The sequence below is a fragment of the Grammomys surdaster genome, unplaced genomic scaffold (genome assembly GCF_004785775.1).
Source record: "Grammomys surdaster isolate TR1022 unplaced genomic scaffold, NIH_TR_1.0 135, whole genome shotgun sequence".
Lineage (NCBI taxonomy): Eukaryota > Metazoa > Chordata > Mammalia > Rodentia > Muridae > Grammomys > Grammomys surdaster.
The window spans coordinates 4,007,538-4,023,355 of NW_021604593.1; the positions used below are offsets into that span (position 1 = coordinate 4,007,538).

Sequence of the window (15,818 nt, forward strand, 5' to 3'; positions counted from 1 at the left end):
TCTAATTTCAGTTCCCAGTACAATTGTTTGAATAAGTCAGAACAACTTATTAGTTTAATGAAAAAAATTCTGTGCTATTCATTCTTCTTGCCCCCATTTTGGACTTTAAAAGTAATACTTTTTTTAAAAAAATCAAGAAAACTCACACAAAATATTAAACAGTTATTTTGATAAAGTGCTCATTTTCACTCAAACTCAAAATTTGAGGTATTGGATTTAGTATGATTTTGGTAGCCTCCCCCTGCAAATTATTCTGAGAAAAAAAATCATGCTAAGGTTTAATGCTTAGGGTTTAGTGCCCTCCCCGAGGTCTGATTCAAGATGCGTTTTAATTTTATTTTTGGTTTTGCTTATTTTTAAGGCAAATAAAAGTTTATGCTATGCTAAATTCCTTGGCATATATTCAATATATTTCAACATTATAAAATGTGTGGCCCCTTCCACGGGGAAAAGGTCCTAGCTTTCATAGTGAATTTAAGCTTATGAACAGGGTGTTAATAGTTGGAGAGTATCCTTCTGCTAGTATCGCCTTACTCTAACAACATCTGTACTAAATGATCTAACCACTGAGTGTATTGTTATAAGATTCAAACATTTTGGCATCGATTTGTACAATGGACTTTTCCAAAACTTGAAACTTGCTACTTGCAGAGTATATTCATAAAAAATGTTCTGATATGCAAAATATCATATAAGCTTACAGATGCGAATTTTCGTGAGAAATGAAAAGGTGTTAGTCTTGGTATATCTAAAGCCTAATTCTATCTCCTTTTATTTAAATTTCTTCTTCTTTCCTAGGTTTTATACTCTGCAGGGGCATTTTATTTGAAAGGCAGGTAAAGGAAAGTAGCAGCACAGTTTAAAAATAATTTCCCAAGAATTGTAAACTGGCAGAATTTTATGATAAGCATTTTAGGTATTCTTATATAGTGTACTAAAAAATAAGACATTCCCTGCATACACTTAAGGGGACTGTGGACTCAGGGCCTTGTAAGAATGCTTCAACTTCTCAACACTGTACATGGATGGGTTTGCACATTCTACAGGTATCTTTCATAACCATCTATGGCCTACTTTTATAACGGCCTGCTCGACTGTTCCCACTGAAAGTATTTGGAAAGTCATGGGAGTGTGTCAGCTAACTCGAGCTGGTTTTAGCTGAGTTCAAAGGAAGTGCCTCTTTGAAGACTTCTGGAGGGTGTAGGATGCCTACTGCTTTCAAAGTCCCTTTGCCATTTCACTTCAATATGTGCCACCAAAGGCTGAGAATGTTTTTTAAGTGTTGTGTTGTTTGCTAGAAATTTGAAATTTAACTCATCGGTATTAGGTATCCAATACATGCCGTAGAAAACGTCATTATTTCATAAAGCAAACGCATGCACTGACGTTAGGGTTACCAACTGGTATATATGGTTTTTTTGCACCTCAAAACAGAATCACTATAGTGCATATCATGCTTCCCCACCTCGCTGCAGGACAAAGGACATAAAATGCTAGGGTTGGCTTCTGAACCTAAAGGAAGCCAGCTTAATACTCTGGCAGAGTCGCATCCTGCTGGGGAACCCCAAGTCCCACGGCAGGGTCTTCCTCCTCAGCTTCGGGGTCCATTTCTTCCTCCACAGTCTCCAGCTTCTCCCCTGATCCCCTCTTCGTTTCCGGGTCATCTGTGTTCAGCTCATCCTCTGGCTCTGGAGGCACCATCCTGGAGGTCTCCTCCTCTTTTACACTTGCATCTTCCGCATCTTCCGCATCTTCCTCCACCTCCTCCGACTGCAGCTTCCTCAGCTCCTCGGAGGTAGCCTCGGCTGCCACTTGGTCCCCCTCTTGCATTTTCTTTCCCAGAAGATCGGTGTTGTCCTTGGCATCTTGGGTTGGAGGTGAATCTGAGCTGGCCTTGTGGGCCTCCTGGAGGCTGCTGTGGCTGCTGCTAGCACTTCCCAGCCGAGAAGAGGCCACCACAGCCTTGACTGCTGCCTGATTAGAGAGAGAAAAGTACTAAATGGTGTTTCCAGGGGACATCCCAGATTGTAGTGTAATTTCTACTTTGTTTTGTAGGTTATGGTTGAGTCTTTCAAAGTGAAGTAAATTACTCCAAGCTTGGTTGTAAGATAAAAATGTATTTGGAGACAAAACAGTGAAATCTCCTCAATTTCATATTAGAATCATTTAATCATATGAATAATGGGGGCAAAGAGTAAAATGTGTTAGACCTAGAGTATCTGAAGTTTTGTATTCTCTATTCCTTATATATAAAAGGATGTTTCCTGGAACACTAGATCTATGATGTCAGTTAGTATCATGGAAATTAAAGAGGTGAGTGCTCAAACTAAATTCAGAAATAGCTAACCCAATGCTTTTTAATACAGGTCATTTCAAAATTTAACCATGGCTCATCTCCTGTTCATTTAATTTCTGTCAGCCTGAGATGTACCTAATCACTATTTTACTTATATTCTACAAAATAGATGTATTTTGGTGGATAGTTTCTGTATCACTTCTTTTAGTAATTATTTATACTATAGATTAGTTCTAAAAATTGTTTCCCAATTATTACTCTCTGAATATCTGCCTTTGTCTCAGTCAGTTGCTGGTAGAGTCTCTCAGAGGACCTCCATGCCAGGCTCCTGTCTGCAAGCACAATATGGCCTCAGTTATAGTGTCAGGATTTGGTGTGCACGCATGGGATGGCTCTCAAGTTGGGCCGGTCACTGGGTGGCCTTTCTTTCAGTCTCTGCTCCATTTTTGTCTCTGCATTTCCTTTAGACAGGAATGATTCTGGGTTAAAAATTGTGAAGATTGGTGGCTGGCCCCTTGCCTCAACTGAGGGCCCTCTCTATCTATCTGAGGTGGTCTCTTCTGGTTACATGTCCTCACTCTTGGGCATTTCAGCTAAGGTCATCCCCATTGAGTCCTGGTAGCCTGTCACATCCCAGGTCTCTGGGACTTTCTGGAGGTTCCCCTGCCCTCTAACTCCCACTGCTGCACATTTCCATTCATTCTCTTGGCCCTCTAGGCATCCTTCCTGCCTCTCCCAATACTTGATCCTACTTTCCTTTTCCACTGCCTCTGCCAGTTTCCTCCCTCCCTCTATCTCCCATGAGTATTTTGTTTCCCTTCTAACTGGGTTTTAGGTATCCACACTTGGGCCTTCCTTCTTGTTAAGCTTCTACTGTCTGTGAGTTGTATCATGGGTATTCTGAACTTCTTGGCTACTATCCACTTATAACTGAATAGATACCATGCATGTCCTTCTGGATCTGGGTTACCCCATGCAGAATGATATGTTACTTATAGCCAACTACTGGACTGGGGTTGGGGACCAATATGGAAGAGTTAGAGGAAAGACTGAAGGAGCTGAAGCAGATTGCAACCCCATAGGAAGACCAACAGTGTCAACTAACCCAGACCCCTCAGAGCACCCAGAGACGAAGTTAAAAACCAAGGAGGACACATGGCCCTGGTCACGTGTGTAGCAGAGGCCTGCCTTATATGGCCTCAGAGGGAGAGGGTATGCTCAATCCTGTGGAAACTTGATTGCCCTAGGAAAGAGGGATACTGGTGGGGGTGATGTGGGAGTGGTTGGGTGGGGGAGTACTCTCTCAGAGGCAGGGGAGGGAGAGATGGGACTGAGAAGGGGGAAACTTTTGGAATGTAAATAAAACAATTTACAAAAAAAAAAAAAAAGAACTCTGAACAAATGCCAGTTTCTTGATTGGTGTCTTGCTCAGATAAGGAGGAGCAATGATGTATCTGCTGAGGCCTGGTGGAATGACTCAGTGATGTCCTTGCTACCAAGCCTGATAACCTGAGTTCAATCTTTGGGACCTGAGGTGGCACCTGAGTTCAATCTTTGGGTTAAGGTGGAAGGTGAGAATTGGTTCCCTCAAGTTGCCCTCTGACCCACACATGCATGCTATGACACACAGAGAAAGTCTGATACACACATGCATATACATACATAGTAATTTAAGCATATCCCAATTTTTATTCCAGCTCTGAACTTATTCCAAGTGTTCCCCTGAGAGAGAGAGAGAGAGAGAGAGAGAGAGAGAGAGAGAGAGAGAGAGAGAGAGAGAGAGAGAGAACAAAACAACAGAAACACCTAAGTGGTTTTGTGTCAGTGCCTTACAAACTCTAAAAACAAGAATTTTCCCGGTGTCACAGAAAATGAATAATATAATACTAAAGGAAGACAAGACATCTTAAACACACACACACACACCTCAGAACAAAAACATATGCTTTACCTTAAGCTTGCGCCGAGCATTGAATTCTTGAAGCTTCTTCTGAGCCGTATCCATGTGGACAAAGTTGGCAGCTTTACCTGTGACCCATGGGTGTTGGAGGGCTTGAAATGTAGTCAGCCGTTTCTTGGGATCCAACACAATGAGCTTTTTGACCTGCAATCATAAAAACATATAGACTTATAGGAACTGAAAATTTCACGTTGTGAAAGTCTAGCTGTTCTGTTCTCACTAGCACCAAGCCCGTACACTCTCAGGAGTTGGACCAACCTTAGGGAAGCAGCAGCTAAGCAAGTTCCAGACAGGGGCACACAGCACCTCTGGCCCCGAACTCACAGATTTCTTTCCACGGAGTTCAAACAATTAGATCCTGGCTCATCTACTGACCAAGTGACTTCTTAGCTGAACCAGCATCTGAATAATTCTAGGCCACGTTATGAAATCATTTAGAACTCAGAACTCCAATGGTATCATTCCCTCAGTGGAGACTAAACGGCAAAAGGTTGGTGTTCAAGTCCTTATTGAGCACTACTTTTATGACACTGTTGAGATTTACAGTTCATTAAAAAAAAGAAAAACTCATGGAAAGTGCTTGAAGGAGTAAGTTCACAGCCAGAATAAAAGCCACTTTACGATAAAGTTAAGGAAGTTGTTGGCTTGAGGGGTATGAGCTTCATAGCATGACTAAATTCATCTAATGGCAATCCATTCTGGAAGATTTGCTCTTGTTTGTGAAGATGAACAGATAACAAATTGCCAGGAAGATCAACAAAAGAAATCATTCCCAGCCTTGGGCTCCAAAGCAGTGGCCTGGTATGAGGAAGGCACACCCTGGACTCAAGGAGCCTCGTGTCCTGTCTACGTCTGTGGCACTTTCATGGCACACAGACACTGATGGATTGGGAATGATTAGCTCCAACTCACAAGTGAAGAATAAAAGTTTGTTCAAAGACTTAGCTAAACACTTCGTAGTCAGAAGAGCTTGGAAATTCAAACTCAGGTCTACACTGTGCGAAAGTTCATCCCATGTCCTACACCGTGAGGACTCCAGAGTCTCTCTAGACATCAGTCTTGTAAAATAAGATGCCCCCAATCGTTTAAAACCAAGGTCGTTTCTTGCTCAAAAATCTGGGAGAGAAGGGAAAACAGGTGGACAAAATCAAACAGCAAGGTAAATAAGGAGCAAACGCATCTCAGTATCGATTTCATGAAGCTTTTTTCTACATAATGTTTGCTACAGAGTGCACGTCTGAAGGGCAAGCACTGGTTAGTAGAGGGTGGGGATCCTTGGATTCTTTATAGCACATATTTCAGAAGAGAAGAAGCAGAAAGGCCGTGGCTGGGGCCCAGGTAGGAGAGGGTGAGGGCTTCTCTGAGACAGGGGTAGAGGAGGAGGTGAGAAGGTCAGGAGTCGGGTGTCATGTCCACATGTCACACACAGATATGGGCTGCCTCCCTTCCTACCCATATTAGGAAAGCCACAGATCCTAAAGAATCTTTCTGTGAAACCACATTGAGAGAAAGAGAGAAATATTTGGAGAGACAAGTCCTGGAAAGGGGCTCTGGAAACTCAGTTCTAATCGTGACTTTCTGCTGGGAGTCTTCGTGAACTTTAACACACTTTGCAAACTTATGACTAGAAAACTCCTAAAGCCTTTTTATGATTCAAAATCAACTCCATTACTTTGGCACATTTTTTTTCCCTGCAGAGGAGTGATGGCTCCTGCTTCAATTTACACAAGCATCCTTCTACAGCAGAGGAAGAAGAGCTCTCTGGAAGGGAGTGCTAGAATATCAATGGGCTTCACTGTGGGCCTGGACGTGAGGCAGTGCAAAGCGAACCATAAAATATTCTATTAATGGAGTGGCTCTTGTTTATAATTCCAGTGGTGCACAACAGGGCTCATGCCACTGTCAGAGGATTTTAATAAGTTTTAAAATTTTCATGGATTCATTCATATTTATTTGAACTACATCTACATTTAGGTGACTAAGCCACATAAAAAAAGAATTCTGTGTGAATGGTGTTATTTGAAAGACTCTATATTTACCAGGTAGGAGAAATTCATTAACTAATGCTACTGCGATGATTCGGCTAGTGAGAACTGAAAGGATGTCTGTTTTTTTGTTCTGCACAAGGAAAATGCATTAATGCGCCTTTTTTTGGTGTTAATATAGTTTGTTTTTTATTTTAATTATATATACTTTTTATTTTTATTGGATATTTTATTTACATTTCAGATGTAATCCCCTTTTTCCTCCACCCAGGAACCCCCATCCCATCCCCCCTCCTCCTGCTTCTATGAGGATGTGGCCCCACCCACCCTACCACTCTCACCTCCCCACCCACGATTTCCCCCACACTGGGGTGTCCAGCCTTCACTGGACCAAGAACTTCCTCTCCCACCTATGCCTGACACTGTCATCCTCCCCTACATATATAGCTGGAGCCATGGGCCCCTCCCTATGTGCTCCCAGGCTGGTGGTTTAGACCCTGGGAGCTCTGATTGGTTGGTATTTTAACGTGCCTTTTAAATGAAAACATCTTAAAGTTATAAAGAAATTACAATGTCAAGCATGGCCTACTTTAAAAATATCCCTCACTATTTCTTAGCTAAATATTGTTTCTCTCATTTTGTTTTGGTCTCACTTACCAAGTCCTTGGCATTTAAAGACACTTCATCCCACCAGGGGGAGATAAAGTAATATTCACAATTAAGAATTCTCCTGAACATGAACTGATCACCTCTCTCGTCATAGAATGGTTCAAATCCACAAAGTCTGGAGGAAAAAAAAAAAGGATCAAATACCCTTAAATGATTAAGCATATTTAGTCACATTTCTACAAAAAATTCAAGTCTCTCTATATTCCCTATAGGTAAATCTACTTGTACAGGTCTGTGATTGTTTGGTTATAATTTATGACAGACAGCATAAAAACATCTCCAGCTAGTAAGAATAGTAGAACCAAATTTCTTATAAAAGCTGTAACAACAACTACAATAAGACTTAAAACAGGTACACACACACACACACACATACACACACACACAATTAAAATGGCTAATATTATAGACTTGTGGTCATGATTTTTTCCAGCAGATTTTTCTTGATAATTAAAAAATTATTAAACAGACTGATTAGGGTTCCAAGTTAATATAAAATGGAAGAGTTAAAAATACTGCTTTAAAAGTAGAAAGAAATAGAACTCCACAAGAATTAGTAGGTATCACTTGATATATCAAATCGAGTTTGGATTTCAGACTGAAACAAAATAGAGCTAACACTATTAATTCAGTTACCACAGACAGCCAATGGATGAGCAGCCTGGACTCACTTCATTCTTGTAGATGACCCTTATTTTAAAGATGGCTGACTACATTCACTTAACTGTCTCCTACAGGGTCAGCAGGAAAAGAAGCAGAGTGTGAGAAAGGGAGCTCAGGAAAAGTGGGCATTGGCTCTGGGGTTACCCAGCCTCCACTGGTTAGAGACAAGTGACCATTCTGGGTCTGGGTCGTGACAGGGGTTGGGGGTGGGGGACAGCCCTAACAATTAGCAGTCTCTCCCGGCATTTATTTACATGTTCCCTTTGAAATCAAGTGGGAAAATAATGAAAAGTTAAAAGGTAGCTTCTTCCATTCTTCCTTTAAGCCAGCCAGGTTGCTACAGAGCACTATAAAATGCTTCCTGAAATGGCAGCTTCTAGGAAGAAGCTTCTTATGTTCTTTGTGGTCATGAAACGTCTCCATGGGAGAATCTTTGCCTCTTCCAAACATTCTGGAGTCTTCTGGGAGAGGGTGAAACTTTGAAATGGAAAAACCCAGAATCGGTACACTCTCCTTGCATAAGTCTGCATAAGTCTGACCCACCTGCACAGGAAGTGGCGGGGCGTAAGCACAGAGGGGTAAGCAGGGCTCTCCCCTTGACCCTCCTAGCCTCTCTAACCCAAGGGAAGGGTCGCCTGCTACTGGTTAGTCATGGAGGAAGTAGCTGGCTTTTCAGACTTGGCTCAGGAAGGTCCTTACATTCCCCATTCTGCTACCCAAAGACAATGGCAACTTAAAAGTCATGGTTCCTCAATGGCCTTTCACCACAGTCAAGCCAATCACTTTTCTTTGATGACAGGGCAAACAGTTGATAACATGTCATCCCGAAACGTTAAAATGGAAAAGTTGCAACACAGAGTGTGAATCACATACACGCTCATGGTGTAAAGCTCCCTTGGTGGTACTGCAGTGGTAGTTTAGGAAATCGAAGGGATTACCCAGCGCCTGGGGTGTAAAGGTACAGGCTAGCTCCAAGCCTTTGCAGTTCACTGCAGTGTTGAAAGCTGAAGGAGACAGTCGGATGACTTAGGATGTCAATCTGAAAACTATGGTCATGAGATCTAAGCACTACAGCTTCCCAAGGTAACAGTTCCAGAACTCCTTCGAGAAAAAGGCCTTTGTTTCCAAACTAAAGTGATCTTCAGAAAGAGTATGGTCATGGCACAAAACAGGTGGTGATAAGCAGAAGTTTTAAGGAGTGAAATGTTAAGGCAGCAGTTGTCATAAGATGAGGGGTAAAAGGAAACAGGTTTCCACGTCAGTAAGAATTAAGGGAGGGGAAGATGGCTCTGTTGGCTTGTCATACAAGCACAAGGACCTGAGATTGATGGCCAAAGCCCACATTTTAATATGCCAGGTAGGGTGGCATGCACTTGTGATCTCAGTGTTGAGAAGGTTGAGACAGTGGAACTTTGGGGTTTGCTTACAGACTAGTTTAGCCTACATTGTTTCAGTGTCAGAAACCCCATCCCCAAAATGATGGAGAGCATGTAAAAATGATACCTCAGGTTGTCTTCTGGTCTCCACATGTGTACACACACAAGTACACACATATGCACACATACATGTGCACCCACACAAACACAGGTGCACACATAATTCTACTGGTGAATTTATAAAGATAAAGCCCAGTGTTTATGTATATGTACAGAAGTGGAAAAAGAATAACCTCATTTGGGCAATCATGCTGAGATTTAACTGATGTTCATAACATAGCTTTCCCAGGAAGCAACAGTGGACTAGATCCTAATGCTATCTTTTCCATCATTACTTCTGTGCTCTTTTCTCCTTTGGTTCTGAGCCACCTAGTGCTATTATTCAGATGTCTAAATGTCACAGCCTCACTGACTAAGTGCACATGAAGGCTAAATAGAGGAACAGATGTGCCAAGGATCCTTGCCAGATGGACTTTACTATAGTAATGAATGACAGGTAAATTGACTGTCCCAGGCTTAGGGCTGATAGCGGGGAACTGAAAAATAATATTCATGGGCGATACTGTTGTTTCAGCCGCAGCATATTACAACCCTAGGTGCATGAAAATAGAAGAAAAACAAAAATGAGTTTGTCTGATGTAGATGGACTTGAGGGAAGTTACTCTCACAGATATGACCTCACTTCCCATTTTCCTGTGACAGTGGCCTTTCTGTGGAGTTTTACTTATTGTGTATTCCAGTTTTCCAGAATGAATGCAACTTAATTTTCTATTTTCATCTCAAGTTCTCTTATAACAAGCATCAAGGCCTCAACATTTCATGGAACATTTCAACCGGAAATTGTTACCCAGGGACACACATGTTTTTAGAGCCAAGAATGGGGATCCTTATTTGTGTGTGTCTTACAGTTTCTATTGCTGTGATGACAAAAGCAAGTTGGGGAAGAAAGGGTTTATTTCAGCTTATACTTCCAAGTAACGACTTGTCACCAAGGGAAGTCGGGACGGGAACTCAAACAGGGCAGGATCCTGGAGAAAGGAGCTGATGGAGAGGCCATGGAAAGGTGCTGCTCACTGGCTTGCTCCTCATGGCTTGCTCAGCTTGTCTTCTATAGAACCTAGGCCCTACAGCCCAGAGATGATACTCCCCACAATGGACTGGGCTCTTCCCCATCAATCACTAAGAAAATGCCTTACAGCTGGATCTTATGGAGACATTTACTCAATTGAGGGTCCCTCCTTTCAGATGACTCTAGCTTATATAAGCTGACATAAAATGAGCCAGGACAGTGTAGTTTGGGTTTTTCACTTCCTATCATGACATGTTCTTGTACATAGTTCAGGAGCTAGGTCTCTCTCTCTCTCTCTCTCTCTCTCTCTCTCTCTCTCTCTCTCTCTCTCTCTCTCTCTCTCTGCCATGTGGGAACACAATGCAAAGGAACTTTTCTTAAACCCCCAAAGAAGCCCAACCCTGCAGCTACTTGACCTCAGGCTTCCAGCCTCTGAGAGCGTGAGGAGGTACATGTCTGTTGTTTAAGCAACTCTGCTATACCCTCAGTGATGGCAGGTCACCTATGTAACAGGAAAATCTCTCTGCACGGCTGCATATTATGGGTTCTCTAAACTATCTGTATTCCCTTCAAAATGGCCGACAGATGTGCCTACTGTGCATTAGCTCTTGGGTGCATTGATACCGAGTTGGGTTTTCTACAGCAGTCTTCATGCATGCCCTCCCTCACTGTTACCTCTAGTTCTGTCACCACATTGGCACAAATCTCTTGAAATTCCTTAATTTTTTTGTACTAAACAGCAGCCCAGTAATGGATTTGGAATAGCAGCAAGTGACCAACTAGCTCATTGAATTCACTCAGCCCAAGGCCCTTGAAATCTTAACATACAGGAAAAATAAATCAATCAGTAAAATTGAAATATTCTGGTAAGAAACATGCTAGTGTAGGATTTCTTATGACACAAATAACAGGTGTCCTAAACGGTCTGTTTAACAAGATGCAAATAAATAGTGTGACAGGTGGACTTAGATTTCTTACTTATTATGATCATCAAATATGCCCCCAAATGTGGGCACATTATATAGGAAAACCAGATAAAGAAAAGCCCTGGATACATTCTGCCCTGGAGAAAAAACAAAAACAAACAAACAAACACATAAGAAGGAATCCTCATTTTGAGAGTATGCTCTCACCATGATTAATGTCAAAAGAGACATCACAAAAAAAATCAAAGGGCGACATTCGTCAAAAAAAGTCAAAGGGCTGCTTTTCGTCACTTACAGGATGTAGGTGATTATTCCTACAGACCACATGTCCACCTCAGGTCCATAGGCACAGCCTCGGAGAATCTCAGGTGCTGCAATGAAGGAAAACAAGGTTAACTGAAGCGTGCCCATGTCACTCACATGTTAATTGCAACCAACAAAACTTGAGAACTCTCATCCCCGATCTCTCCCATAGCCACACTAGGATGAACCAATCCTCATACCTGTTTCTGTAGGAGAGACCACAGTCTCTCTGTCATGGCTCATGAGAGTAAAGCTATTCATTAATATCAAATCAAATAGAGAAAAATCAAATTCTGTATTGGAATACCATGTTATGGCTTGGACAAAATATGTAGAAATATGTATTTCCTTGCTAGAAAAAAAAAACCCAAAGCAACAATAATAAAAATCTTACTTCAAAGGACACTTCATATATACACAGACAAGGAAGAAGTGAAAACAAAGCACAGTCAGGGGGAAAACAGGCAAAATTATGCTTCCTAGAAACGGAGAACTACTTGAAGCAGTCTGCACATGTGTGGAGGTAGGGCAAGGACCCGTGCAGAGGATAGCAAGGATATGCGGATCTCCAGCACAAGAAGGCTGCATAGGAGCAGGAAAGGGCGCAGACACCCATCTTGGTCTTGACAGCCACATATCAGTCCCTAAGGAGAGGCTGTCCCCAGTGTTCCTGAGGTCATGATCTGAGAAAGAAAGCCTTCCCCATCCATAGCAAGGCTTATTCTGTTAGTTTCCTCTACTGTTGGGGTAGGCAGGCCTTCTCAGCCTTGGCATGGTCCTGGAGTGACGAATACATTGATCCCTTACATTCCAGTTACCTGAGAGTAGTGAAAATCAGAAGCTGGCTGGGGGTGGTTTCAGTGAGTACTGGGGAAGCACTGTTTACTGAACTCACAAAGAAGTACTGAGAAGCAGTGTACCAGAGAGATGGGCTTTGGGGTCTATTAGCCCAAAACATAGTCTTTAGTGCTGTACATGCTGCTGGGCCCCTTAAGGAATGAGTTGCTTGATGTATGCTGAGGGGCCTTGAGGTACGTCTAGGGGACCAGAACACCACATTCCTCTGGATGTGGCCTCTAAGAACCAGTGAATTGGACTTACTGTCTTTCTGGTGAGGACACCAGAAACATGGGCTTTGGGAGGAGCCTATTTGCAATGGGCTCTGGGTCTACTGGAAACATTACTGTGGCTTTTCCATTGGTGGATTTCGGTGTCACCCCACACTCCACCCTCCTCCCTTGAAGACTTGTGTTATACAAAATACAGATGAAGAATAGCCAAGTCAAAACCGTGAAAGGCAGCATGTAGCATGACGAAGCAGCCATGCAAGATGTAGTCTTTAAGTAACTGTACCTGGATCCCCAAAAGTTTCTTGTCTACACTTGAATTATTTCTAGGGGAAAATGTCCTTTTAAGATCTGATAAATTGGGAAGAATGCCTACCCAACGTCAATGTCTTTCCCTGTAGGGAATGCTTTTGTTTCCTGGGATAATTTGCACTTCACAGAATGAGGCTTTAGAACTCCCCCTTGTGAGTGCTTTTGCCAAAAGAACTCAGATTTGACTGCCATCTCCTGCTGTCACCTGTCTACGGGTCCAGCACAGAGCAGGGAGCACAGAGGGTGTTTGGTTTGCAATAGTGAGTGGCATCAGGCCTTGCTCACTCAGGCCCAGACCTCAGAGAACCTGAGGAGAACCCCATCAGTGCTGGCAGAAGCTGGAGACTTGGTGGTTTTGTTTGTTTGTTTAAGCTTTCAGATCTAAGTGGCTGAGGCTTCCTGATTGCCAAGTTCCTTGGAGTTTTAACCTGTGATTTGGTGAGTGATTAGCGACTGAGCCTCAGTAAGAAGAGCAGCCCAGCCGGAAGGACTCCTGGAGAGCCTGTTCTATCTCATTTCCATTTGCCCTGCTGAGCCCCGCTCCTGGCCTGCCGCTGGACGCCTGTCAGGGATCAGTCATTCTCTCCTGTGTGTGTTCCCTCTTTCCCTCCCTCCCTCCCTCCCCCCTCCCTCTTTCCCTCCTTCCCTTCCCTCCCCCCTCCCCTCCCTCCCTCCCTCCCTCCCTCCCTCCCTCCCTCCCTCTCTCCTTTCCTCTCTCTCTTTCTCTTCTCCTCCCTCTTCCTCTCTCCATCTCAGGCACCCAGCCAAGAGCCCTGTAGCATTTATCAGCTAGGAAGGAAGTCCCCTCTGTATGTCTCTCCAGAGCAGCTGAAATGTTTGCCCAGCACAGGAACATCTGCTCTCCTTCACATCACTTACAGACACACCCTCTAGTAGCAAAACATTTCCCTGCAGTGCATTATCCTTCACTGAGTCAAGTTTGGAGGTCAGAGGTTAACTGAGACAAAGGGAAAATAAGACATTCTTGTCTTCTATAATAAATTTCCCTTAAAATACTTTTTGTAAAGGAACTTATTCTGTCTTAAGTCCAATATAAAATTGAGGTTAAAAAAAAGTCTACTCCAATTTTCATTTTAAATCAATTAACTAATTTTAAATAATATAAAATCTAAATCAATTGACCATCTCAAATAGTATTAAATATATGTTTAATTACTAGTTAGTATGATGTTGGCTTTCTTTGGAATCAGCTGATATCACTTGTAACCAACCCATCTGAACACTTTAAAGAGCTGAAAGCTTTGTCCAAAGGCTTTTCCAGACTAACTTCAGATTCTGATAAAGCATTCCTTCAAGGCTCCCAGGCATTGGCCGTCCTAACAATTGACGATAGAAATCTGTTGTTTCCTTACAGCAAGAAACAATGGAGAAGCAGACAGCTAATTTCTATTTGGTAAAGATATCAAACCAGATGTGGCAGCACATACCTGTAACCCCAGCATTAGGAAGTGGTAGGCTGGTAGACCAGAAACTCAAGGTCCCCTTCAATACACTGTTTGAGGCCAGCATGGACCACAGGACACTATACTGGAAATAATCCCCCCAAAAAACAGGAAGGCTGTCAGCCTGCCTTCTAATGCAGTGAGCCCTGAGCAATCTTTCAGATTTTTTTACTCAATTTCCAAAACAAACTCTAAGGAGACAAAGTCCTTTCAGGGCATAAACATGTTTTTCAGGTGTACTCCAGCAGCAGGGCAGTGGTAGAATGCACAGCTGGTGTCCTGAAGGCCAAGAGCTCCATGCTTATCACCAAAAACAGATAAAGTGTTTTACCTGACAGACAACAAATCTTCTGTTCTCAATGGCCCACAGCATTTACTGACTTCTGGCTGCCTTCTAATTAACCGGAAGTACCTGCCACTTTCGAACCTCAGCTTATCATTTAAGTTAGCACCTGTGAAACCTGTCAAAGAGCTCCCTACACACCTATCAGCCCACTATCAGAACAGCTGAGTTTTCGTAAATGTTCCATACATTTCCTGAATGTCAGACATGCCGTTAAAAAAAAAAAAATTTGGACTGAATATAAAAACTACATGAATGTTCAAACTGTAAGATATTTATTCACTACCTGCTAGATCCACAGTGTTCATTTTTTTTTCAGTTAGATGATAGCATCATTGAAACATCAATGATGGTGGAGATTGAAGATCCACCTAGAAATTGTGATGAATTCAGACAAAAGCACTATAATGAGTTCTGGAAATGGCAGATGACGGCTTCCTGAGACCGCAGGTGCTAGATTGTTCCTCCTTTCCAGATGCCCTAGGAGAAAGCTACTGGCACATTTCAGTCCTTGACCGTATCTTAGTACTGATCCGAGTAGGCTCCATGACCCTTTCCTACTTACTGGGTTACAGCCACAGAGTGGCATTGGGTATAAGACTACTATTAACTGTGTTGACTGCAACAGATCTGAAGTAAACTTAACGAGGATGAAAATAATGCATTTCTTCATCCATTCATTACGTAAGTCATCAAATAAGTACTTGCTACATGGTAGACACTGTTGGGGGTACTGGGGCAATCGCAAGGAGCTAAAGGAAGCAAGTCCCAACCATATTATAAATCATGGTCAAAGACATAAATGTTGATTAAAAACAAACCATAAGAAGAGATAAAATGGTTGCTATGGCCTTTGGAGGAGGATGACTTTGATCGGGAATAACAAGGTCACATGAGTCATAAAGGGGGCAAAGGTCAAAGTGAGATAAGCTCTACCTAGAGAAGTTAACTAGACAAATGGAGAGAGGGTTGTCCAGGAGAAAGAGCAAAGGGAGCTTCAAGTGGAGAGGCAACCACTGGTCAGTCACAGTCCCATGGCAGGAAGGAGCAGGGCCCAGTGGCGAGATGGGCCAAGCTTCTGGAAGGCAGTCAGATCTAGTGATTTTCTTTGTTTTTAAATCTCTCATCTGCTTTCTCACTAGCAAATCAAAACACAAGGTGGTTTAGGGCAATGGCTCTGTACTTCTTAAAGCCTGAATCTGACTTTCCAGAGTCTTCTATTCCAAAGTAGAGGGGAAACATTGCCAAATTTTCAATGGAAACCTTTGCCTTGAATGTGTGGGGCAGGTGCACACATATCTGGGTGAACACGTGGAACTGAGAGGA

At 42.7% G+C, this 15,818-nt stretch overlaps 1 protein-coding gene across 1 annotated transcript in view; it reads right to left on the reverse strand.

The window, feature by feature from the left end:
- Positions 1-743: 743 nt before the first annotated feature.
- Camk4 (calcium/calmodulin dependent protein kinase IV) overlaps positions 744-15,818 on the reverse strand; it is a 213,945-nt gene continuing 198,870 nt past the window's right edge. Inside the window, exons 8-11 of the mRNA XM_028762775.1 lie at positions 11,300-11,375; positions 6,899-7,025; positions 4,248-4,400; positions 744-1,974 (exon numbers count right to left, since the gene is read on the reverse strand). Of these exons, the coding sequence (XP_028618608.1) occupies positions 1,528-1,974; positions 4,248-4,400; positions 6,899-7,025; positions 11,300-11,375 (803 nt within the window). The 3' untranslated portion in view covers positions 744-1,527. The remainder of the gene's footprint in view (positions 1,975-4,247; positions 4,401-6,898; positions 7,026-11,299; positions 11,376-15,818) is intronic.